The sequence below is a fragment of the Maylandia zebra genome, linkage group LG10, assembly GCF_041146795.1.
Source record: "Maylandia zebra isolate NMK-2024a linkage group LG10, Mzebra_GT3a, whole genome shotgun sequence".
In the NCBI taxonomy this organism is placed as follows: Eukaryota; Metazoa; Chordata; class Actinopteri; order Cichliformes; family Cichlidae; genus Maylandia; species Maylandia zebra.
Genome location: NC_135176.1, coordinates 6424730 through 6452285, shown reverse-complemented (window position 1 = coordinate 6452285; position 27556 = coordinate 6424730). Strand labels below are relative to the sequence as shown.

The following is a 27556-nucleotide window of genomic DNA, read 5'->3' as shown; positions in this document are numbered from 1 at the left end:
TAGTAAAACGTTACTTAAAGCAAGAACAAACAGAGACTGAGAAGGACAGTCCGTTTGACATAATCTTTGTTTTAATGCCTTAACTTGTATCAAAGCTAAAATACAACAATGTAGCTGATATATATTACAGTCTAATTTTATTCAGCCACTTTGTTACCTAAAGATGGTCAGAGGACAAGCGCGCACTGCTGACACAACGAAGTCACAAATGATGCACGATGTTTTCATTTACCTCATATTTAGATAAGAACATATTTTTATGGAGTTATGTAAAAGAAAATACACCTACCTTCAAGTTTTATGTATCAAGACTGTATATAGAAAAAAAATCTCTAGTCCTCACCAAGTTCTAAACTAATTTAAAATCTGGGACAAACAACCTTAAAATGAACAACACATGACATATTTTACTGTATCATTTTTTGCACAACTTCATTTAAAATGTTGCTTTACTTCACTGAAGTTGCAGGCATTCATTCATGCACAGATCTCTGAGGGTCCCACCACACCATTTCAATCAGGTTGAGTTCTTGATAATGGTCCACTGCAACACCTTTAATCTTTTCTCTGAGTTATTTTGTTCTAGATTTACGTGTGTGCTTGGTATCTTTGTCCTGTCGCAAGACCCAATGGTGCCAATTGTCAGACAGATGGCCTAAAATATGACTCTAGACCAGCGGTCCCCAACCTTTTTTGCGCCACGGACCGGTTTATGCCCGACATTATTTTCACGGACCGGCCTTTAAGGTGTCGCGGATAAATACAACAAAATAAAACTAGTACCGGTACCGAAAAAAAAGAAGATTTATTCATAACACACCTGAAAAGACCCAGGAAAACCGAGTTAACGATAAAAACGATAACATAATAATGCTGAAAACCAATAAAAACCCTGAAAACCATACATTTCACACCTGAGCCTCATCTCTTGCGGCCCGGTTCCAAACGACTCACGGACCGGTACCGGTCCAAGGCCCGGGGGTTGGGGACCGCTGCTCTAGACAATTAATTTAGAGGAATTCATTGTCACCTTGATGACTACAACGTGTCAACGAGCCCAAATTATCAATCAGCAAATGCTATTTCTCACAGCAACCGCGGAGGCCTGATATCCCCAAGGCTGGAATTTCCCTCTGCCATAATAATGAAAACAAAATCATCTTTAGAGCTTCTCTTCATCATCCACCACTGTTCTTGACAGTCAATATGAGATATTGTGGTGGGCGCGGTCTGCGGATGCCGTGCGGATGATCCTGCATGGCATCTGCAATCACGCCTGCCTGTTAAAACATGGGGACTCAGGTGTAAGTGTTGCATTTTGAGGAGAAATTTATTTTGCACCTGCAAATTTTTTTTACGTGCGGTCAAATTTTTTATTTTTTTTTTTACATGCGCTTAGAATAGTGGCACAAAAATAACGCCATACATTAACAGCTCCCACAGTTTCTGTGCTCACTGCAACATGTTTTGCATTTATATATATATATATAATGATAAATGAAAAATGAATGGAAACAGCAAAACAGCATAATTGGTTAATTGGTGATTCTAAATTGTGAATGTGAGTTTGAATAGCTGTCTTTCTCTATGTGTTAACCCTGGACAGGCTGGTGACCTGTTCAGGGTGCACCCTGCCTTTCACACTAGGACAGCTCCAGCCCCCCGCCTCCGCAACACTGAATTGGCTTAATGAAAAAGTATGGATGGATGAATAAAAACAACAATTGTTATGTGGTGGTCAGTATTAGGGTTGGGTTTAAAAAAAAAAAATTTCAGCAGATTGATATTGATATCGATTCATTAAATCCTGAATCAATTTTTAAATATAAATGTATTTTGCCAAAATCGCCAGAATCTCAGCTTAAAGCTCACAAAACTATTTCAAGAACCACCAAACAGCTAAAACAGCAAATGAGAGCAGATACACGGATTCCACAAAAAGATGTAAACAGAAAGCGCAGATTGTTCACCTGATGGCACGTATAAAGATGGTGCTGAAAGCCGACACATCACAGATTCTGATGCTGCAGGTTTTGTCACTCTCCGACCGGAATTCACTGAACCCGCAACAAAAGAAAATCCAAACTATGCTTAACGTTTGATAAACATTATCATTAATTCCCTCTTACATTTGCGGTTTTGCTTCCACCACAGTGGGTGCAGTGGTTCAGGGGGCAGTGCCAGAGGAGGTTGCCCAACACAGCCTATTTAAGCAGCATGCCAGGACCCAGAAGGGAAGAGAAATTTGGAGGGCTGGTGACAGTTGTTCTGCGTCTTGTGCAGGTTGATGGTTTCTGAGTTAGAAACAATCTAATGGCAAGAAAGGATTCAACATCTGCAGCTGTGATGCTGGCGACAGCCTCATTGCTTCTGGACAGATAAGCTAGTGAGATTTCAACAAGATAACATTACTCTGATAGTTATTTAAAAAAAACAAACCCATACCCACTAGACATACACTCAACACACACCTGAACAAAAGAAACTGAAAAGAACTAGGACCTGTAACAACTTGGGTATATGGACTGACAAAAAAAGGACTGCTGAACACCTTTATTGCTGTAATATTGAACAAATGTGTTTTATTGTTTGTGCTTTCACTCCTGAGTCGATACCTCAAGCAAATAGGCCAACATATCTATGTTCAGTCTTTCTTCTTTCTTCGTTTCAGTTTTATCAGTAGCATTTTCTGCTTTGGTTTTACTGCCGTAACTACAAGATAACTGCAGACCACTCAGAAATCCTAAGACAAGGGTTGTGTAGCTCTATCCTGCAACTATTGTAACTTGCCCTTTTCAGTGCAGTCAATTACTCCTCTGCATGTTTGGCTACTTTTTCTGCCGCACTGTAGCATCAATATAAGGGTTCACCAATGGCAGCAAATTTCTGAAGGGAGATTGCTGAAACTATTGGATTGAACATGTGGTTTGTATAGCTCAGTGCTCTGATAGGATTACAGGGTTTCAAAAGGTCTCTTAAGTTAGGTATTGCCTAACCACTGAAAAGTAAGCAGTTTTAAACTGGATCTGAAATTAACTGAAAGCTAGTGTAAGGAGGCCAGTACAGGTGTAATGTGTTCACACCATTTCTTTCCTGTCAAAAGGCAACCTGCTACATTTTGAACAGCTTGTAGGTGACGAAGTCAGAACTGATCAGAGCCAATTATAAAGAGTTATAATAGTTTTCACAAGTAGTAATAAAAGCATGAATTACTCTCTAAAAGTAATGTGCCGTAAGGTAGGCCTTCACCTTACTGAGGAGCCACAGCTAAAAGAAACTTGTCTTAACAACAGAGCTAATCTGTTTATGAAATTTTAAAGCACTGCTAAAAAGCGACCACATGCTGTATGGCTGAGAGCAGCCGGCCAGGTTCAAGTCCAAGCCGCAGCCCTTTCTTCCTTTTGCTTTCCTATCAATTCTTCACTGTACCTATCAAAGTAAAATCCAAAAAAGGCCAAAAATTAAATAGAATTATAAATTTGTTAAGATTAAGAGTAAAGTAATAATCTCGATTTACAAGCACAGAATCATCGAAAGCTGATGCAAACAAAGATGCTGTTAAAGAACTTATCATGTGCACAATCGGACCAGACACAGACTGAGTCAGAATGTTTCAATAAGATCAATAAATTCTTTGACCAAGAGTCTGGATTCATAATGGACATGAATATTAAAATCACTGACAATCAGGAACTGATCATAATTCAATGAGCAGTGTCTTTCATAACTAATGACAAAAATATTTTAGTCAAGCCCTATAAACACTAATTTTCAAAATGAGCCAATAAACATTATACTAGAAAACAGGAAGCCAATGTTGATGCTGTGCCACACTCCTGTCTTCACACACATTTCGCAGCATTCATCTGTTAAAGTAGGACAAGTCTTGCAGCAGCAAAATGGCAGAAATATATCAATTACAACTGCATCAATTATGTCAATACACACACTTACCTTGGCTATTATCACCATTTTGCGCAGTATTTTCATGGCATAATGTACTCCAGTTGTCTTTTCTTTGACAAGAATCACCTTCCCAAAGGTACCCTTTCCAAGCAGCTTCAGATATTCAAAGTCACTCATTGTCTGTAAAATATACAACTCATTCATTGTGGAAGTGTGTGTACATTTTTTTTAATTAAACAAAATAATCTTTTAAAGTTACGTACATTTAGAAGTAAAATATATTATGCTGTTCGTTTGACATGAAATGAAAAGTTTCGTTCTTTGCATCCTTGTTCCTTATGTCCTAATGCAAATAGCAGACTGCACATAAAACTATTCACCTAATCACTGTGACATAAAAGCTCAGCCTTGGTTTGAAACCACACCAGTAATGAGCAAGCAGTGGCTCTGACTGTGAAACAGAGGACCTCTACACTAAATGGCTAATGACTTATCAATCACAAAGAATAAACACCTGAATAGACTGACTAGATTTCTCTCTTACTCTAATAACATTTAAAATGAACTTAACTAACAAATACGACCATAAAATTTTCAGGAAAGTATTTATTGAGGTTATACAGCAAGCAGACATGCCAAGGGGCCACTTTCCCCCACACTTGAACACTACAAGATGTCTTTTTGCTACCACTGCAGTCCCAATGAATGCTGGCATTGGGTTTACTTTCCAATTCTAAGGATAGTAATTCTGAGGAAGCCAGAGACAATTACATGTTTGTATGATGTAAGAAATATCCTTTCACAAATCTATACTGATATTCCTGTTTGCACAACATATTGCTTCCCTGATAGAGTTTATGTGAGACCAACTGAAACTGGCCTGACTTACAGTAAGTAGCAGTTTTTATCAGCTCAAAGCTGTATCAGCTAATTCTCTCACCACTTTGGTGCAGCTCTTGGATATAACTGCCTCCATCTCCACCAGGCTGCTTTCGTTTGGTGAGCTGAGAACATCCATTGGTTCCTCTTCCCCCTGTTCCTGCATTTTCAGACTGTTCGCTACATACTGGATTGCCCTTATCCACCCCTCTCTGAAATGTAAAAAATATCACAAATTGCCACTCGGCTATCCAATCCGTAAAACTGTGAAGAGTATGAAATCACTGTATCATATACATCAATACTGGAGAATTTGGCGTGACTTAGTAATTGTCAATTTAAAAAAAACATTAGATGGAGTCGAAGTATTCTAAATGACAACTAATGAATAATGGATACAGGAAAATGCACATCACAGTACATAAAACACAAAAAGTGCATGCCAGGATTTGACAAGGATAGTAAGAAATGTGATTTACGGTTTTTACCTCTCTTCGTTGCTTTCTACATGAAAAGTACGTTCAATAACAGTGGTCCACTGCAGACAACGGATGACAAATGTATTAGGTCTGGGTCTTTCAGTCTTCATTAACTGGCATTCTGTAAAAAATACAATTATCATTCATATTTACTTGAAGGTGGTTAGAAGGGACCAGAACTGAAAAAACATACAGGGAGTCTTGAAAACTGAAAGGATCTGACATAAAGGACGGCCACTCTTCAACATCTTAAAAGACTAACCTGCCACTGAGAAGTTGTTCAGTGGTGGGGAAGGTTGGTCATTTAAATCTGGTTTCTCTTTGTAACCGATGAAAGAGCCATCGCTCTTTAGGATAAAATACCTAGGCCTCCATGTTTTGATATATTCACCTGGATCAAAAATGACAAATTAAATCAACAGTGCAATTATACGATGAGTAGCTGGCAACAGACAACAGAAGTCAACAGTTTTCCCATCTTATAACACAATTTTATAACAATTTTCATGATCCATACCTCTTTTGTGAAGCCATCCCTCTCTCACTATACTGACTTCATTCATGGTAAGGGACTGCCCAGAGAGAGTCAGAAGGAGGAAAAGTAGATTCTTACTATGTTTAAGACTCAGTCACAGTGACAACAGCACCTACTGAATGAAATAAGCAGTGCAACAAAATGGTAAATGGCCTGCATTTGTATAGCGCTTTACTCAGTCCCTAAGGACCCCAAAGCGCTTTACACTACATTCAGTCATTCACCCATTCACACACACATTCACACACTGACATTAAATATTTTCCATAGAAAAAAAGAAAAAAATTAACATTCAGTCAACAGCTGACTAAAAAAATAATAATCTTAAAATGAAAGAAAAGTCATTTAAGACCTGATAATATAATATCCAGATGAGAGTATCTGGATTTCATCAATACTGACTGCAGTCAGAGTATTGACTAAATTTAAAAAGCTTATTTAAGATATTTGTTAAATGTTTGCTGTCTTGATGTTGTAACAGACTATCAACTTTAGGATTAAACAATTTTATCTTAATTTACAGATTTAAAGCCTAAAGTCTCATATTTGCTTCACTGTCAAGCTGAATGATTTATATTGAAAAAGATGGGTGTTGGAAAAACATCAAAAAGACCGACCGATGATGCTGTATCCACTATATATTAGAATGGCTAGAAAGAAAGAAATAAACTTCGTGTTCAAGTAATGGAAACCACACAATATTTAATAAGCTATTACAATATTTTCAAACTTGATAAGAAATTATTGCATATTCATTGTCTATTTATTCGCTAATCGTTTAATCATTTATGATTGTCTCGACAAGTTTCTGTAAATGTATACTATTACTGTTTTACTCGGAACATAAACTTACATGTCAAGGGGACGAAACCTTACACTTTATAGAAGTGATGGTGAGTAACATTTAAAATGGCATATCTTAGCCCGTTGCAGCTAACGTGAAGGCTCCACAGAATGAGCGTTGGCTCATACGCCGCCCAGCACTAATAAACCAATCCGGAATTTTAAGTATTATTTAAAAAAGGGGGTTTTGGCATATGACATGAATGCATAAGTCTACCGGATGTTAACGTACATTACTGTACAATTCCTGCAACGTGAGTGTGTGCGTTTATCGCTAGTTTTGTTGCACAAGGATACCAGCGGCAGGTATCACATTTACAAACATCGCGCAACATTTTAAATGAAAGCACAATACAAAACTCGCAATTTGTAGTAATTCCAGCTAAACAACACATAATACCATTCTAATCCTACTCTCATTGTTTCTCGTCACTCGGCGGGGCAGTTAAGTTGGTTTGCAGTTAAATACTCACAGCAGATAATTTACTGTTAACATACAACGAAGTTTGAAAGCACACGTTACAAAAAGCTTTAAGTAAAGAAATGTATATACAGTTAATAACTTAACGTATTCACACTGAATCTATATTAACAGACAAGCGAACGTCAAACAACGATACTTGTCACTTGAGTAGTGTCAAAAGTCACTTTGCTACTTATAGCTTATTATCACATATTAGGTTCTTATTTTACAGCCAGTCATAGTAGTGCTTTCCATACTCGAGTTTTATGGGGCTTCACACCGAACTCTAATATTAGTAATGATTCCTTGAACTATAATAAATTCATTTTTATTTTTATTATTAGAAAAAAATATCTTACGTTAGCGATCATATGCCTTCTGGTAGGGTTGCTGAAAGAGCCCTGATAGCGATTATCAAATAGCAGTTCTACCTAGCTATGAGTTAAAAGTTTGTCAGCTAATCTTTTAACTTCATATATTTTGCACAACTTAATTATGAAACCTAATTTAACGCACATCTCAGTGACTTTATCCCACACAGATTTCGTTTCAATGCAGCTTTCACAGTTTAGTTCCAGAACAGGCCATCCACCGAGGAAAACGCCGTGGAAGTTTCTTCTTCGTAGCTTAGGTCACATAGTGGTACCTCTTTACGCAAGTATCGCCCCCTGCAGGCAGCATGTGTGCTTGTTCTTTGTTTTGTTTTTTTATGCCATTGTTCCCGGAAGTTAGTAACATACACTGGCCGCGCCATGAAGATATTGGAACACTAATGTTTGTGATGCTTTTTTGAAAAGCTAATAACTCAGAACATAAGTCTGTATGTTATAAGCAAATATAAATTAAATTGATTTGTATCTGAAAACATGTTAGTGGATCAGCCACCAATGATTTAGGGCTTTTTTAACTAGGATAATACTGTGAGCAAACACATACCCAGATACCCAGTAATACCTAATTCACTGTAAATTATGTTCTCTTAATGTTATTTTAGCCAACATAGTGAATTAGTTGTTGTTCATTTGATGGTGTTAGTGACATTATGAAATCCAGTTTTTCAGCCTGTTTAAAGTCTTTCCACTGGGAGTGTGATCAAATTAATGCTGGACTATGTTCAGGGAAAGGCTATTTCTGTTACATATGGCTATAATTATAAATTCAGAGAGGATATTTGAGATTGGAAGTAAAAAGTCACCAAATTGTTTTTTGTTTGTTTGTGTATTTTAGCGTTTTCCTGTTGGCTGTTACCACCTGTATTTGGTTGCTTCTCAGCTGATAGAAAAATAAAAGTGAAAGTGAGGGACCCAGCTGAGACTGGAAGTACAATAACATTTAAAATATGTCACAAGCTAAACGCTTAAAGTTTTCTACCACTGTATTAGGCGATTCAACACCAAATACAATATTAAAGATGCAAGCAGCAATAAGAGGGTCCTTGCACCCTGCTGCTTGTCCAGGCCAGCCTCAGTCAACTGTGCTGAGGTCAAGCACTCACGCAGTCATGTGGTTATTTTCAGTTCAGTACGTTAACTGGGTCTGGCATCATTTACCCTACTGAACACCATCTATGGCCACTAGGTGGCAATTGTCTAACCATATGTCACACTGCTGTATATCATGTGTGGAACCAACAGTTAAAATTTCATTTATATTGAATAATTATAACCTACTGGATAGTTCCCTGTTGCCACAAGTTAGCGCCATATGTGTGACACAATATTGACAAATACAATCTAAGTCGCTTGGAAAGAAACTGACTGGACTTCTTTAAGTTCCTTGAAGATGTTTCACCTCTCACCTGAGAAGTTTCTTCAGTTCTGAAAGCAACTGACCATCTTTGAACAGAGGGGGCAGCTTATGACACCAACTGGCTGCCACCTACAATGCAGTTTTAAGGTACCTTCCCAGGCACCCGAGTCCCCATTCACATCTTGTGAGCTCAATGGGTCACATAATAAGGTGGGGCAAGGTCTCAAAATGGTTTCACCTGAAACCTCTGCTGATAATCCTAAAAAGTTGATTCTGCTCGTCTGGACACTATGCAAGGATGAACAGAATCAACTTTTTGGTATTTCACTACCTGGATGATTGAGCATGCATCAAGACTGTGCAGATAATGACCAACAGCCTTTTTTTTTTTTTTTACATCTTCTTACATGTGGTGAGGCACATTATTATTGACTAATAGTGGGTCAATGACCCTCTTAAGAGACAGTGCTCACTAGGGGTTAATACTTTATTTACTAATGGTTAATCCATGATTTATAAAGTAGAAAAGATAAAGCAGAAAACATAAAAAATTAAACATTTTATATGGCCTTACTAAGCAAGACTATTCGTATACACCTATATAAATGACATACTAAGGAGGAACAATACTTTATGATTGAGTTTTAACTAATACTTCTTTAATGCTTAATAGTGTGTAGATATTATAAAATGCCACCTAGCTTTTTAAATTTTTATTAACTTCTATTTTTTTAATCAAGTGTATGTGACCTACATTATATTAAAAACATTATAAATTCCATTTTTACCCAGTTTTAATGAAAAATCATACACAAAATTTGCTTGCTTGTCACAATTTTTATTATTTTTTAACAAGATAAGCTTTATTTTTGAGTACTTTTAAAGAGTACTTTATCAGATGACAATGGAAGAATATCAAAAATAATGTTTTCACATCTGAAAGGTATCATAGTTCTACGTGGGGTCATATGGAGTTTTTCCTGGTATACCCTGAAATGTACATACATGTAAATAACTTCACTTGCGCAATGTTGTGTAATTTTAGACATTCAACAACAGCTGCTGGAATTTCCTGGAATGGAACTCCCCAAAGTTCTATTCTTTTCTATTCTATTCTATTCTATTAAAAAGTCAAATTTCTAACCCATTTTCAAGAATGTAAGTTAACATGTGCTGAAATGTATATCCTTGGAGCTACAAAACCAGTAGTGTGCACTACTAATTTTGCAAGGACTTGAAATTGTTTGATGGTAAAAGTGTCAACAACCTGTCTGAGCAGATTACTGTTACCTGCCACTGATAAAAATGCCTGGGCATGTCATTCATATGTCTGTTGATGAATATTACATGAAACACTAAAATTTACAACTCCTAGAAAATAATTGGAATTCAATTCTGATTTCCATAACTAAGCAAGACATCGGGGAAAAATAATGATAATAATATTTTATTTGAAAATGTGTTCATGTTCATAGTCTTAGGACTGATCAGACCTTAAAGTCCATTGCATGAAAACAAATTAAACAATGTAAAATAAAATAATTTCGCCAAGTAAAGCACTGTGAGCACTGCAAGATAAGCATCCATTTTTTTCCCTTTTGATCAGTTCTTCAGTCTTCATCCTTGAGCTGTGACCTTTGTAGCTCCTGCATCAGAGCTAGAAAAACAGAGCAATATTCTGGTATAACACAAGATCACAACATACTGTATATGAGTAGTTTCTACATGTATGCCCTAGGTTCCTCTGACATAGTTCCTCTAGGTTCATCTGACATATGGATAGTATATACGTTAGAACTCACCTGTGATAATTTCTTCCTTTACTTTGTAGAGTTCCTTTTTTATTTCTTCAAGGATTTCCTTCAAATGCAGACAGAGTATGACGTTTTGCATAAAAGAAGTACATTTTGTTTTAATAAAGAGCCTTAAAACTTTATGTGTACAATAGTACAAATCTGGAAACAATGTTAGAAGCTTTGCAACTATGATTTAAGGTTCTTTAGATGAAATGGCTTTATAATGCAAGTCCTGGGAAAAACAAGCAGAGGCTTAGAACACATATTTTACATACTGAATAGCTTCTCTTGTTTCAAAGGAACTAAAATAGATTTATGTCATCACAGAAAGTTATACTATTTACTAAGGAGTTGTAGGATATTGGTGTGTATTTATATAAAGATGGAGGAACAAACCTGTTTAAATTTTTCCATATCACTATCATTTCCTGTACCATCTGAGTTCTTCTTCACCACCTTCATCCTACAAAAGAAAGATACTTTATTACACTGAAGCAAACACAATCAAAGAGGTCATATTTTAGGCCAAACACTTACTTTTATCTTCATGTACGTGTTCCAATAATGTTTCTTTCTTTTAAATTAGTTTGGAGTGCTATGCTACAGAAAGTGGAACACTCACTGAATCAGTTGAGCAGGATAGTGGCAGCATGTCACACTCAATGTGTTTTTCAAAGCAGAAGCAAATAATCACTAATAATTTGGAATTTTATGTGGAAATCTCTAAAACTAAATGGAAGCAAGTTTGAGGCCACCACACTGAAAATATTAATATTTTAAATTAATTATTAAAATATCACATTTTTATATTATTATTATTATTATTATGTGGGGATGATGCAGATGGCATGCTTGAGGCAACTGTTGTTGTGATATGGTGCTATACAATTGAAATGAATTGTTCTGTCAGACATCAGGTGTCTGTGCTGGCCAAGCCTGTTCTTGTAACAGGCAGTCAGCTAAGATCCCTTTTGCCTAAAATAATACAGATTTTAAAAAATTGACATGTTTGTTGTTAATATTCAGCAAATATGAAAGTTGTATAAAAGTCCTATATGCTTTTGTGTCACTTTGCATTAAAGTACAAACAATTTTAATGCCTGTATAATACATAAATTAAAATAATAAAGTAAGTTTTAATATCTAAGTTAAATAAGTGCATAGACAAGCAGACTAATTATTTGCATTGACAAATATTAATGAGTTCATAAAACTATGGCTGGGTGTAGCTCTCTGGTGTGCCTTTCACTTAATGTTTGCAGTTTTGCGATTACAACAGAGTAAGCTATTTGTACAGTCATGCTCACAGCTCTGCTGGTTATCTGTGGGAACATGTGGTTAAAAACAAAGCATTATCTTCATCTCAAACATGAGCTGGCCAGGGGAAGCAACACACTTTGTTTCAGGCAGAAACAATAAAAGCAGTTGATAGTTAATCTTATGACAGTAAGACAAAGTAGAAAATAGAAATGCCGCACACACCAACAAACAAATAAGTATCTCTTTCAGATTGGAATAGATCTTCATTGAATGCATATCATCTTAGAAGAGAACCTATGTAGTAGGCAGAGTCAGGGGGGAGACTAGTACCTGGACACTGGAGTAGTGGCAGAGTTTGAACTTGGGCTTGAGTCTTTTTGATTGGTGGTTAAGGATTTGGCTCTGTTGCAAAGAACACAGATGTTTTAGGAAAGTTGTTGATTGCTGAATTGCTGTGGATGGCTCAAAATAGGTTGTTGTTTAGTATATAATGTATGGATCAGTTGTAAAGTGAAAGTCTGAACCAGTCTCTTACCTTGGCATGGTGGCAGATTTTTCCTTGGATTGATTGATTTCTGGTGGGGAATTGTTGTATTTATTATTGCATTTCATGTTAATATCCTCAAATTAAATGTTTTTGTTTCTTTCACAAAAAGTCTATGTACAATGCTGGCTGTAGTGTAAAGAGAGGCATTTATCTTTCTTTATCTACACAGCTGTGATTACTCACCCGCTACACCTGAGGATTTCGATACAGAGGACTCAGAATCCTCCTGTAGTTACGTATAAAGATAATTACAGTTATAATTCAATATTTAAATCTTATTAAATCTACAAATACTACAGACCCATAAAAAAATCTTATGGGTCTTCTTGAGAGCATGGGGCTTACATTGTGAGATTCTTCCTTTTTTACAGCTGGCTTATCAGCAGCTTTTCGCCTATTAAAAAAAGAAATCCATTACAATACAAACAATGAGATCCTCCATATCAGACTATCACAAGTATTTCTAAGATGTATATCTCTCGATTATGACTTGCCTTCTTGCAAGGATGGCACTCATTTCTCCCATTAGATCACCTCCTCCACTTCCACCAGATGAGGACTGTGGTTTCGGGGCTGGGGCTGCTGAACCTCCCTCATCCTTAACACAAAAAAATGCACATCACTGTGTTTAAAGCCGTTTGGTCCAATGAATAGATCCTTTTGAAAAACATAAAACTAAATACAAATAGTAAAATGTGTGTGTGCATCAGGGTTTTAGAGAACACAAATACATAAATGGACTGATATAGCACTTTTTTACTCTCCCGGAGTACTCAAAGTGCTCTATACAACAACACACTCCAATGGACGCATGGGAGAGCAACTTTGGGTTAGTATCGTGCACAAGGATACTTGGCATGCAGACTGGAGGAGCCATGGCTCAAACCACTGAACTTCCAATCAATAGGTGACCTGTTCTACCTCCTGAGCTACAGCCACCCCGTATATGTATATGCATATATGTATTTGCTCATACCTTTACTGTTTTGCGCAATTTGGCTCCTGCTAGAGCTGCAGCCAGATCATTTCCACTGCCACCTCCACCTCCTCCACTGCCTCCTGCAACCGGTGGGGGTGGAGGTGCAGGTGGAACCATACCTCCAGATGGAGGTGGTGGAGGTGCAGGTGGGCATCCCCCAGAAGGAGGTGGGGGTGGACCTGGAGGTGGTGGGGGTGCTGGTGGGGCAGGTGAAGTAGCTGGTGGGGCAGGAGGGGCAGGAGGGGCAGGAGGTGCTGATACAGTGGCCTGGCGTTCTCGCTCCAGACGTTCTTTCTCTTGCTGTTCCTGCTTCTGACGTTCGAGTCTAGACGAAGATAGACAGATAAATTAGAGCTAAGTGCTGCTGTTTGTATAAAAACCTCAACAGGTATAATACATGTGTTTATATTTCACTGAAAATCCATCCTTTATATTGTGTGTGGAGGTTCATAGTCGTGCAAATCGTGGTAGTTTTAAGAGGTTAGAAAAAGAAAGGAACTTGATTTCTTTAAGTTTCTGAGTATGCTTCACCTCCCATCCCAGGGTTCCAGAAACAAAAGACAAACAAAAGAATTCCAGGTATTTAACAAGTAGTGGTGTCCCCTCTGGAGGTGGTTGTTGACCTAATACAGATCATGTGAGTCAAAAAAGGCATAGGCCATTACCATCAGAAGGGGACAAGGGTGAAACCTCTGTGAGACCCACCCTATCATGTGACCTATTAAGGTCAACTGAGGCAAGGTGTAAGTTGCAGTTGAAGTGCCTGAGAACTACAATATCAGTTCCTCATAGCTGGTGTTGAAAGCAACCACCTCTTTTCAATTGTAGTTGTTTGTTATGGACATGGATGGGAGGAACACTTTTCAAGTGGTAAGGGAGTATGAAAGAGAATCCAGGAAATTATATACTATAAAATTCCCCTTTGATTAAATCTGAGATGCAAAGAGTCCAGATTGGTCCCAAGAGTTTGTGGTTTTAAACTACAGTCAAGAAACATAGAGTTAAGCAGATCTGATGGAGTAGTACAGAACCAACTCTCGAGTAAACGATACAGGTCCTGACTGTTGGCTGTGCTTACGTGTCGAGCAGCAGGTTAGAGTATCTGGCCTTCTTACAGAGGGGCTCCCCAAGCTACCCAGCTGGGGTACCCCCTCATCACTGATCTTTGATGAGGGGGCTTGACTCACAGTCTCTGCTCTAACTCATCTCAAAAGTGTTCTGTTGGGTTAAGATTGTTGCTCTGTATAGGCCAGTCATGTTCTACCACACCAAACTTGCTCATTAATGTCTTTATAGACCTTGCTTTGTGCACTGGTGCGTCATGTTGCAACAGAAAGGGGGCATCTCCAAACTGTTCCCACAAAGCTGAGAGCATGATATAGTCCAAAATGTCTGACATGTCGGAAGCATTAAGAGTTCCTTTCAGTGGAAGTAAGAAGCCAGGGCCTACTCCTGAAAAAAGGTTGCCACATCATAATCCATCCACCACCAAATATTTATCCTTGGCACAGTGCTGTCAGACAAGTACCATTCTCCTGCCAACTGCCAAACCCAGACTCACCCACCAGATTACTAGATGGAGAAGCCCAAATTGTCAACGGTGGGTCACTTTTGATATTGTTTCCATTTCCCTAGAGTGAAGTGGTGGTGTGATGCATCCAATGTTCTGCATTACGCTTGGTGATGTAAGGCTTGGATGCAGCTGATTGGCCAAAGAAACCAATTAAATGAAGCTTTCTATGCACTGTTCATGAGCTAATCTGAAAGTCACATGAAGGTCTATAGTGATTTTCAAATAAGCTTTGCCTGGAGTGTCTGAACTTTCTTTTATGTTTAATTTACGATACAGTGAATGTGTCCATTTGCGTACCTTTTTGCCTATGCCAAACCTATGGAGAGGGGTTTTCAACATACGCAAACAACTCTCGTGCAGTCTTCCAAAAACACTATGGATAGGTGTGACTAACTGGCTGACTGTTTGAAAAGTGGATCATGGTAAGGCAGTGACAGCAGAGTTCACCACAAATTTTAGTAGAAGCCCCAAAAAATATAAAAGCATGAAAGTGAAGTGGTGGTTACAGAAGACAATTTTCATTTGTTTAACACCTGGTTTCAGGCGTTATAGTTTCAGTTTTCTCTATGGGTGAGTGAAGGACCAGCCACAGCACAAGGAGAGTGTGCCACAGAACAGTTGTTTGTGACATTGCCCTTATTTACAGCAAACAGCTACAATATGTAGACCAGGGGGGTCAAATTCATTTTTACGTTGTGGGCTACATACAAACCACTTTGATGTTAAGTGGGCTGGACCAAAGAAACTCTCCTTTCCATCAGTCCAAGTGCTATGGTTTTTAAAAAAAAAGATTTTTGGGTTTGACTCATTTTTTATTATCTTTGTATTATAGTTTTCCTCTCCTAATCTATAGGTCTTTAGGTGCATTCTAGGTAAAGATGCGTTTTGTGTTTGAGCTCTACAGTCTTCTGTTTATGTTTTATATTTATAGATAGCGTAGTATCTATATTTCTGGTTCATGATTCTAGTTTCTTTTTTCATCATGTTATATTTCCTTTGTTTCTAGTCTCTCTTCCTCATTTGGTTATGTTTTCTTCAGTTATCATTGTTTTTGTGTTCCCTTTCTGTCACCCCAGTCAGTCATGTCTCCATGTTTGTTTATTTCCCCTTAAGTTCATGTCTTAGTCCTGGGTCTCAGTGTATTACTTCCTATTTTATTTTGATAGTCCCTTGTGTCTTGTGCTGTGTTTAGTTTTGTTTGCCCCTGTCTCATTAGTCTAATTCCATCCAGCTGTTTTCCCTGGTGGGTATGTATTTTCTCCATTTGTTCTTTGTCATGTTATCCCTCAAAGTTGTGTCCTCCCTTGCAGTATGTTTTTTTTTGTTTTGTTTTTTTCCCCCCATTGAGTTGCAGGTTTGATTTACCTTGTTAAATTTCTCATGTAACTTTGTGATTTTCTTTACTTTAATAAAAGCAACTTTGTAGTTTATTTTCTCATATTTCTCATATTTTATACTTTTCATTGTAGATAGTGGAAAAAAGGACATTTTATTTTTGTCATCTAACTCATCACTTTGGTGTAGTTTGGGAGGAGGTCTTTATCAGCAGAAAAAGCGTAGTCTGTCCATAGGACCACTGCAGAAGCATTCAAGATAGATTGAGGAGCTCAGTCATTCAGCAAGGGCACAAGGTAGAGTTGCTACTCCCCCATCATGAAAGGAACCAGTTGAGGTGGTTCAAGAATGTAACAAGGACACCTACAAGGTGCTTCCTAGCTGAGGTATTTTGGGCATGCCAAACTAGAAGAAGACGCCAGGGCAAACCCAGAACATACAAGCCAGCCATGAGATCATTACTTTTGGCTGGCTGGGAGACACTTTGGTGTCCTCCAGAAGAGGTCTAGGAGGTGGGTGAGATAAGCAAGGTGTAAACATCTTTGCTTTTAGGCTGTGTGCTCCAAAAATAATGTCACATCCACATAAGAGAAACCCTAATTAGTGCCTGCTGACTGTGCACTTGTGTTCCAACTAGCTCGCTTGCAGTGGGATAATTAGCGCGCTGCCAGACTGCCCTCTTTCCCCTGCTCCCTCCCTGGAAACGTGCTTAGCTGGAGATCTGAGAGATGATGTGCTTGCAGCCACCAGCAGCCGCCTACAAACCTCACTCATATTCCTCATTAACCCTTCCTTGATGCTTTAAGCCCTTCAACTAATCCAACAACATGCATCATATGACCAACATCTGTCAAGTCTGCGTTTTCAAGTGTCCACACTGCGATGGGACAGCTCCATTTTGAAATGTATGCGTTTTCGAGAGCGTTTTCAAAAAGATGGCATTTTTCCTTGGGGAAAATGCCATCTCAGTGTGGACGGGAGGCCAAAACGGAGAGAAGGTGATGCGTTTTCAAACAAAAACGCATTAGTGTGGACGTAGCCTCAGCTTCTGTAACCTGGTGCATTGCACTGCTGCCGCCACAGCTAGGTTTTGACAGTCAAGTGTACAGCCATGTTAGTTTATTCTGCAATTCTAGTGATATATCAGAAGGTCAGAGTTTCATAAATTCTACAGAGGGAGTGGAAACATTTTGATAACATGAGACTTTATTGAAAAATACTTGGCAATGACTTTGCTTTCTGTATCAGCGCTGATGTGGTGCTATTGTCTAAGCAGAGAAAACTGTTGTTCAGGAAAATAATGCAGCTGCTATTTACGTCTTAATGGTGAGCATAAATAGAAGTGACTGTGCAGAGCAAGCAACCAGTGCAGAGTATACTAGTGCCTGCAGACTGATGAACTCATGACTTGTATCAAGGAGAAAATAGATATGTGGACTATCTGCTGTAAACAACATATCTCTGCATTTGCATTGTAGTCTTTATTAGTCTGTAATAACTGCTGAAAATGTTAATTAAAAGCAGAAACAAAACCTAAAAACCAATGACATAAAATAGATATTAGCCTTAGTATAATTAAGAATGAACGGTACCTTCTCTGTTGTTCCAGCTGCTGTGCAGTGGGGCCGTTCTGAGCTGGGCCTAAGAAAAAGCATTAAAATTATTTAAAATTAATATATTACATAGATAATATAAAATATGCATGTATGCTTATATTAGGGCTCTCAAAGCCAACGAGATGATAACACAGTCATGCAAATTCAGTTATTTGTATTTACTGCCAGTGTGAACTGAGTTACCACATTGAGTCTCAAATGCCACTTGGTGGCTAATAACAATTAAAAAATGCTATTGAGCCCTTTTGATAACTGGCAGGGAATCTTTTACAATGGTTTGAAGAAATTTTATCTCACTTTTTTGAAGAATTGTTTTAATTCAGGCATAGAAATGTTTTTCTGTATAAGTATCTAAACAGAGTTATAGTCCAACTCCAAAAAGTAGTTGGAATAAATGCCTAATAATCAAAAATAATTGTATTAACTAACATTTATTTATAGGACAGTACACTGGTTTTTAGGCTTATTAGTTTTCAGTGTGCCTAATACATTTCTTTATGCAATTCATGTTGTACTATTTGTTTTGATTTTGTGATTTCTAATCTTAGAGAGATTAGCAACACACTTTTTTTTACATACTTATATCTCTTATATCTTTTTTCCACTCTGTGTCACTCACATATTATCCCCACCCCACCACCATACCACACTTACAGATTATTGTCAGAATATAAAGACATTGCTATGCTCCTTGTTTTAGCCTTTTCCCATGTGCCTTTTGTACCAGTTACTGTTTTGCTATTCCCGTTTTTCTTATCAGTAATAGCTATGTTCCCTAATGTTTCCCATCTTCCCTAATTACCTTGTGTGTTTTTGGCCTTCATCTCCCCATAGCTTTTTTTTCGCATCAACCTGTTTCTTGTTTACTGTGCATCCTGTTCCTTGTGTTACATCTTTGTTTCCTAGCTCCCAGGGTTTTCCAGGCATTTCCGTGTGTTCTTATGGCTTTTGGTTTACCTTCAATAAAGGATTATATTCACTGGAACCTGCCTGTCTAAGAGTCTGCATTAAGGGTCCTCAGTCTTCACCAAATCTGACAGACAGGAATACTGCACGATCTGGATCTAACATGTCTTCTTGCACTGGTGTGGTTACCTGCAACTGCCGGGGCACTGACAGTATCTAAAGCATGCGTCATGGTGTTGGCAAACAGAGTAGCATCTTCTTTACTGCCAAAATTTAGCCCCCACACCTGCTTGTGATCACGCCACTGATGGAAATTTGGTGTGGCTTGATTATACTTCATTCCTTTGATAATGGGACAATTGATCACCACCTGATGAAAACAGGAAGCGAAGGATAATAAATGTAAATTAAATATAAAGTTAGTCAGGCCAGAAGTAAATTTGTTTAAATATATAATTATATGTGAGATCATATTGCTGATGCTTGGTCCACAGTAGATTGTAATATGCATGGAATAAACCAATACATGTTGTGGGTATTCATCTGTTAATTATTAAGTCTGTGCAAGGTGAACAGAATACACTGTGTGTCTCAAAGTGTATATACATACATACATACATACATACATACATATATATATATATATATATATATATATATATATATATATATATATATATATATGTATATACACACACACACACACATACACACACATACACATTCCACTGTGAGAGACAGAATCTGAAAAGAAAAATGCGGTAATCACATTGTATGATTTTTGAACAGTGTATTTGTGAATAAATTGATCACCCTGAACTTGCAAAATCCCAGGGTGATATATATGTGTGTCTGTGTGTGTGTGTGTGTGTGTGTGTGTGTGTGTGTGTTAGTGTCTGTCCAATCAGAACATGAGAAGGCAATTGTCTGGTTTCGTGTGTATGCTTTTCTTGTACCTGCTGGTCAGCCTGCAGTTTGCGTCCCACTACTCTGAAGGTGTTTGCTGAAGGGTTGTGATAGATCTGGACACGGCTTATAGATGTACTGTCAGATCCTGCTGGCACCCAGCGCTTGCTGTTGTCATCATACAGCATGACTGTTGCCCTCACCTGACAGATACTGGACTCACTGTTTGAGGGAATGATTAGGAAAAAAAAGATGACCAGATGCAGTGCAAGAACAAAATACTAAAATGGTGTAAGTGTACAGATAAAAGAAACATGAACATTCTTCTATAACACGAACTCTTCCGGGAAGGCTTTCCATAAGATTTAGGAGTGAGTTTACAGGAAATTTTGATAATTCTTTCAGAAGTGCATTTGTGTTCAGTTGGGTTGAGGTAGGGCTCAGGTGCAGGCCAGTCATGTTCTTCCACACCAAACTTGCTCATCAATGTCTTTATGGATATCTTGGAATGCTGAAGTTTTAAGAGTTCCTTTCACTGGAGCTAGAAGCCCAGGCTGAGCTCCAGAAAAGCAAGGCCACATCATAATACCCCTGCACCAAACTTTACACTTGGCACAATGCAGTCAGACAAGTATTACTGTCCTGGCAACTGCCAAACCCAGACTCATCCATTGGATTCCTGATGGAAAAGCATGATTTGTCACTCCACAGAACGCGTTTCGACATCTATAGAGTGTTGGTGATGCATCCAATGCTCTGCATTACGCTTGGTGATGTAAGGCTTGGATGCAGTTGCTCTACCAAGGAAACCCAGTAAATGAAGCATTAAATGAACCCATTAAATGAAACACACTATTCTTGAGCTAATCTGAAGGTCACATGAAGTTCGGAGGTGTGTAGCGATGAAATCGCAGAAAGTTTGAGATCCCTCACTATGACTTTATGCAGCCTACCACTTCATGGCTAAATTGCTGTTGTTCCCAATCGCTTCCAATTTGTTTGTAATTCCACTAAGAGTTACATTTATTAATGAGGAAATTTTATGACTGGACTCGTGTAACCCATGGTGGAGGGAGTTACACGCCAAGCAACAGTTCAGAGTACCCAGCCTTCTTATGGTCATTGAGTACTTCAAGGAACTATCTGCCTGATCTGAACCTGAGTAGTGTTTCATCATTGGAGTTTTGTGCAAACCACAGTTTGTCCATGACCAACACCATGTTAAGGGTATCCATAAGTGTAAGTGGCACCAGGACATCCTAGGTCACAGATCAGCGATCAATATTGTAATCATATCATCTGATCTACGACCTTTGAGCTGGACACTTGGATGAAGAGAGAAGCTGAGCTGTCAACCACCTTATGGGTGGCTGTAGCTCAGGCGACAGAGCAGGTCAGCCACTAATCAGAAGGTTGGTGGTTCGATCCCAGGCTGCCTCCTGGCTGCATGCCAAATATCCTTGGGCAAGATACTAACCCCATGTTTGCCTACTGGTGGTCAGAGGGCCCGGTGGCGCCTGTGTCCGGCAGCCTTGCCTCTGTCAGTGCGCCCCAGGGCAGCTGTGGCTACAATGTAGCTTGCTATCACCAGAGTGTGAATGTGTGTGTGAATGGATGAATGACTGAATGTAGTGTAAAGCTATGGGGTCCTTAAGGACTAGAAAAGCGCTATACAAATGCAGGCCATTTACCATTCACCTGGTGGCTAATTAAATCAGGTGGCAAGAGGATGCCTGACACATGTGCCACACCTAAACGTACAGTGAGGGTGTGCTGGCCCCTGATCCAGGAGATCTTCAACTCTCACCTCCGGCAGAAATACAACAGCATTCTGTGGCTGGAGAAAGAATCTGCACCTAGACTGCTGAGGCAGCTGCAAGTAGATGCTGCAAGGTGGTTGGCCCCTGTTATGGCAGTAACCAGATGAACCAGATGGTAGACACTAGGGATGGGTATCGTTTAGGCTTTATCCGATACCAGTACCAAACCGGTACTTTTGAAACGGTGCCCGTGCTTAAACGGTGCTCAAACTGGTGCTTAAAGAATGAAGAACACAAACTTTGTCCTAAAACCTCTCATGTTTAGCTGTTTTTTTTGTAAAAAAGACAACAATGTTAGCCTTTTCTGCAGCTATAGGGGATTTATGGTATCACTCTTGGCTGGAAGCAGTGCTTAATCAATGGGGGGAAAAAAAACACCAACTTTGTCCAAAAACCTCTCATGTTTAGCTGTTTCCAACTTTTTCTTTGGTCATTTTAGCTTTTTTGGCCAGGGTGAAGGGAGTATCTGCCATCAAACAAGAAGACAGCCGCATGTAACTACGACGGTGTTTGCTAGTTCACCTTACGTGCATTAATTTAATAACGTGGTTAGCCTACTCAACGTAAATTACACACGAACAACATTAAGCTACTGACCCAGAGAAGAATGGCTGCTGCTGCCATCATCATCCGTCATCATTTCTGCTACACTGGCAGGGCTAGGGGCCAGGACTCTCCTCTTCGGGTTTTTGGGGGGTGTTGCTAACTCCGGGACCGATAACAGGCACCACACCCGCAGTAGATGTGCTCGATGTGAGGTCTCGCAGCAAGCTATCAAATACGGCTTTTAAAAAAATGCTATGCGTCGCCAGGTTTTTCATCAGATTCGAGGTGTTACCTCCTTTGCATCACCTTAGTATCACCTTAAAGCACTTGTTGCAGGCTGTTGAGTTTGCATCTTTTGCTGTGAAGTACAGCCAGACTTTTGACCGCTTCGCCTTGGGCGTTTTTAATCTGTAGCTCTGCTCTAAAAGAACATACGTACGTACGTACCTACTGCGCTTGCAAAGGTAAAATGATTGGCTGGAATCCAAAGTGTATGACATCTCAGGGGGGAAAAAGCACCGAAATAAAGCACCGAAATGTGCGCTGCTTTTCGGTCTGGTTACTACCGTTTATGTCATAATGGCACCGGATACCGGTACCCATCCCTAGTGGACACCAGAGATGAGGAGTCCTATCAGGTTTAGTTAACCTTTGGAACTTTTGAGGCAGCTGATGGGTACTAGCATGCCAAGCAGAACATGTCTCGGGCGGTAGCTGAAGCAAAAACAGAGGATATAATCGGGTAGCGGAAAGAATACCTCCTTCTCGACTTCTGTAGAGAAAGCAGACTCTAGGGACGAGGGAGACAACTTTCCCATCACTGAAAACAAGGTCACTGAGGTCATTAATCCCCTGGAGTTGATGAGCGTGTCCAAATCACATGACTGATTTAAGATGACATAGCAGTAATATGCAGCCATGTGGAGTCTATTTCTTTTTTTGTTTGTTTTAAGAGTGTGTATAAACTATAGGTTAGTTTTTAAATTGTGTTAATAGGCCAAGTAAAACCAAGGTTATGATAAATAATTTACAAAATGCTTTTTTATGAATACGAGCCTCCCTGAGAAGATGTATGCCAGGTTGCTGAAAAAGAGTTTGTCCATTAGTCAAACCTAACTGACAAACAATGCAGATCCTGTTCATGGAACACTGGACTAGCTCTTTATCCTTGGAAGAATATTTGAGTGTGTCCAATTCATCTACATGTGTATGGGGAACTTGGAGAAGGCATTCGACTGTGTCCTTTGGAGTGTCCTACTGGGGGGTGCTTCAGGCGTTGCCATTCAGTCTCTGTACAACTGTTGCAGGAGCAATGTATGCATTGCCAACAGACATTGACAGACTCATTCCTGGTGCGTGTCTTCGCCAGGGCTACCCCTTTTCACCAATTCTGTTAATAATTTTTATGTACAGAATTTCTAGAAGTAGCCAGGTGGCAGAAGGCTTCCACTTTTGTGGCCTCAGAATCTCAACTCTGCTTGGTACTCCAACATAGTGCTCTGAACAGTACCATGTTGGAATTCACTGAGCCCCTTAGACCAACCCATTCTTTCACAAATGTTTGTAGGTATATGCAACATCAGTGCCCTGTTGAGATAATAAGCTCCACTAAATAAAGGATGAGATAAAATCCACTGAGTCAAGACAATAATGCTCCTTATCATGCTTAGAGGGTATCACCAGTCCAGCATCCTCAGATTGTACGCTAAGCGGAAGAAAGGACGCCGAGTAGTAGTAAGTATCAGAACCATTATTCTGAATGAAACAACAAAGATCCATAAGTACATCAAGAAGCTGGCTATAATGATCGCGTGCTTAGTGCACCAGAAACCCGAGACACAAGAAGTGCTAGAGGAGGGACCACAATGGAAGGATAGGCACCTGTTATTGAAAAATCTTACCAATGACAGGACAATGACTAAAAGACACCACAGAGGCACTAATTATGTCAGTATGGGAACAAACTTTAAGCACAATTCAGTTCAATTGACTTGAATTCAATTTTATTTATACAGCATCAAATCACAACAGCAGTCACCTCAAGGTGCTTTATATTGTAAGTTAGACCCTACAATAGTGCATACAGATAAAAACCTAACAATCATGTGACCCCCAATGAGCAAGCACTTTGGTGACCGTGAGAAGGAAAGACTCCCTTTCAACAAAAAGAAACCTCCTTCAGAGCCAGGCTAAGGGAGGGGTGGCCATATACTGTGACCATTTCGGGTGAGAGAAAGAAGACAGGACAAATGACATGCTGTAGAAGAGAGCCAGATATTAATAACAAGTATGATTAAATGCAGAGAAGTCTAAGTCACACGATCAATAGAGGCTGGGATCCAGCACGTAACAGAAAGGTGTAAGATGCTAGCAGGCAGGGGATACATGGAACGCTATAATCAAGTGGCTGGAACAGTGTACAGAAACATCTATGCCAAGTCAGCCCTGACTTAGTGGACAAACAGAAGAAGATGGCAACATTGGGAATAAGGAACACGAGAAGCTCAAGAAATACCAAGGGCTAGGAGAGGAGCATGAGGTGATGTGAAGGTGAAGGCAGCAATGGTGCCTCGGGGTACTGACCCCCAAACTGGGCAAGTGGCTCCAGCAGATCCCAGGAATGACATCTGAGATCTCTGTCCACAAGACCACAGTCCTAGGAACAGCAAAGATACTTTTGAGGACCCTCAAGCTCCCAGGACTCCTGGTAGAGGACCCAAGCTTGAAGCATAGACCGACTGGGTGCTGGTTTAGCTCACTGGGATGAGCAGGTGACCACATGCCGTATGGCTGGGAGCGGCCGGTGCGGGTTTTAACACAACCTGCGGCCCTTTGCCTCATTTCTTTCTCTGTCTCTCCCGCTGCTTTCCTGTCACTCTTCACTGTTTCTATCCATAAAAAGACCATTGTTGCTTGTTTGGAAGAGCTGCCAGGAGACAGTTTCTTCTTGCTAAAGAACATTTATTATTTGCAAAGTTTTATCGGAATAAACCACAAGCTTTCTGGAACAATGTTTTCCAGACAGACCACACTAGAGTTTGGCTATTTGGGAACTGAACCATGCAATATTTGGCAAATCCCAAACATACTATATAAGCACAAACACACTAAATTTGGGTTTTTGTTAAATAAATATGTTATAATTGTGTGATATGACCTATATAACTCCACATCCAGATTATATTAAAATTATTTTAGAACCTAGCAAAGACCTTTTTTTTAAAAATAATCATATTCTTTTATATACTTTTTATTTATTATGTCCTGACACATAGAACTTTTCAAATTCTATAAAATACATACAGGGTGGACTTTCTTTTCTATTTCTAAACTGTTCAAATTTTGTATATAAAATCAAATTAATTCCTCTAGTTAGTCAATCTGTTTAGCACATTTGAAAAGTAAGTAATGCTTCATAGCTTTACAGAGGTTCAGAACCCTAAATTTGTACACTGTAAAGTAATGGGGCAAATATGTGTTTGTATTTTTGATGATTATTTCATTAAAACAATTATACATTTATACCTTTATGTATTTATCCTGTGTGGTTTGAATGTTTGTATGCAAAAATTAATGAAATAATAAAAAGACTACATCTCTCTACAAGTCATTATGACACTGACTTGTTTTCAGTCTGCTACTTGCAATGTCTGTAGCCTGTGGGAAAGCTTTACTTCCTGTCACAAAGGTTTTCATGTTTTGACCACTTCCTGTGATCAGTACAATGCCTAATATGGACTGTATTTCACCTGTCATATGCACCAAGTTCTCAAAAGGTTTTGGTTCCCCAGAATGCTTTCTTGGATTAAATAACATTATCATAAAAAAGGAAATGCAGATACATGTTTAGTCTATGCGCAATAACTATAATAATTGAAGCACCTGTTATAAGCTTCAGACACTTGCAGACAACAGGAAATGTAGTCAGAACTAAATATCTTTTCGGTAAAATATAGAGAGCACTATGAGAGTCGGTGTTGTTTTACACATTCTTACACGAGTCATTCAAAATTAGAATGAACATATGTTTCTTTCCTCAGTTTAAAAATTTTTATTAATATAACTAATGTAAGAAAATGACTCACCCCATATTTCAGCTTTGGTCAATATCCAGCGTTTCACTTGTTTTTTAACAATATTTCTTCACTTCAAAATGAATCGTGTCTGTAGAACCTACTGTCATCCCTGATTGCACATTTGAGTTGCTCTCTCGCTCTGTGACTTTTTTAGCAGCAAGCATTTGCACTTCTGCCTTTGTATTGTCATTTCCTAGACAGTTTTTTTCTTTCTTCCTGTTCTCGTCTCAACTCGCTCTTTCAAATTCATATTTTCACACCTCCCCCATTTTCTGTCTCCCTGCGGTATAGCTCTGATTTCTGTCTGCTTTTTCTTTTCTATCAAGCTGTTGTTTTTAATTAGAGCGAGTCCTCTTGACATAATTATTATTACTATTTCAGATAAAGAGCACATGTGTGGTTTAACAAAAATTTCTGTAATTACGTTTGTGCAATACTGTTATGTTTGTATTCATTGTATTATAGGTAGGTAGTAAAAATAAAAGTCATAGTAAAGTAACAGCAACAAGTTTAGGCTTCAACCTACAAATTAAAATCTAATGAGTAATCCCTCAGTCTTCATTACAACAATTGTGACTGCTTCAGATCTTGCTTTACTATCCTCTTGTTGCAGAATAAGAGTGGTGTATTCTTACCTTCTATTAACTATTATCATTAGTGTTGTTGCTGTTTGTGTTTTGGTTCTTTATACAGCACTTTGCCAAACTTTCAACCCTCATCTACTGAAATATTGAAGTTTGCTTTTAAATATGTATTCGCACAGCTTCAGTGTTTTAGCATGTTCGCATGTGTGTTGACTTTAAATAGTTATGCATTTGTATGCACATACATATGTATGAAACCAACACCTCGTCAGTGACAAGCTTTGTTCCTTTAATAGCCATCTCTAGTCGTATTTGAATGTTGTTCATTTCCTCTTACTTTTCATGATCACTTTGCAGTTCCTCATTCTTATAATGTCTCTGCAATCCACTAGAAATTAAAATAAAAAAAATGTTAAAAGAGGTTTTAGACTTGCTTTATTGATAAGCTATTACAAATAATAGCATTTTAAACCCTGTGCTGGGTCAAAAATTATAACTTGTCTTTTTCGTTACCCATGGATTCAGCTTTTTAGCACTATTAAAGAGTGCAAACACTCAAAAATGCAAACACTCAGGGTTACAGAGTATCCCTGTGAACTCTGGTAAAATGAACATATTAAGAGTGAAAATATGATACTAACAGAGAGAAGACCTATGAAGAGGTTAGCAGAAAATAATTTACTCAGATGTATAACTATGTTTAGGTGTATTTATTCGGTTTTAGCTGATCTCAGGTGTTCAGAAAGATTGTTCCAGGA

The 27556-nt window shown here is 38.7% G+C and overlaps 2 protein-coding genes across 7 annotated transcripts in view; both read right to left on the bottom strand.

Annotated features, from left to right (window-relative positions):
* Positions 1 to 7768, bottom strand: part of LOC101466452 (RAC-beta serine/threonine-protein kinase) — a 46947-nt gene extending 39179 nt beyond the window's left edge. The window contains exons 1-6 of one of the 6 annotated variants that reach the window (XM_024803914.2): positions 7622 to 7768; positions 5782 to 5914; positions 5527 to 5655; positions 5274 to 5385; positions 4847 to 4997; positions 3955 to 4086 (exon numbers count right to left, since the gene is read on the bottom strand). In XM_024803914.2, coding sequence (XP_024659682.1) covers positions 3955 to 4086; positions 4847 to 4997; positions 5274 to 5385; positions 5527 to 5655; positions 5782 to 5827 — 570 coding nt within the window. In that variant the 5' untranslated portion in view covers positions 5828 to 5914; positions 7622 to 7768. Of the gene's footprint in view, positions 1 to 3954; positions 4087 to 4846; positions 4998 to 5273; positions 5386 to 5526; positions 5656 to 5781; positions 5915 to 7464 lie in introns of all 6 variants that reach the window. The other 5 variants (XM_024803918.2, XM_024803920.2, XM_024803913.2 and 2 more) reach the window with 5 other exon arrangements.
* A 1912-nt stretch (positions 7769 to 9680) lies between these two features.
* Positions 9681 to 26376, bottom strand: LOC101486503 (vasodilator-stimulated phosphoprotein). The gene is made up of 13 exons (XM_004574903.2): positions 26224 to 26376; positions 19823 to 19994; positions 19056 to 19236; positions 17937 to 17985; positions 13434 to 13761; positions 12952 to 13055; positions 12803 to 12851; positions 12641 to 12683; positions 12446 to 12485; positions 12241 to 12312; positions 11047 to 11113; positions 10657 to 10714; positions 9681 to 10511 (listed from the first exon to the last, which is right to left on the bottom strand). The coding sequence occupies exons 1-13, from the start codon at positions 26226 to 26228 to the stop codon at positions 10465 to 10467; spliced, it is 1215 nt and encodes a 404-aa protein (XP_004574960.1). The 5' UTR covers positions 26229 to 26376; the 3' UTR covers positions 9681 to 10464.
* Between the last annotated feature and the right edge of the window lie 1180 nt (positions 26377 to 27556).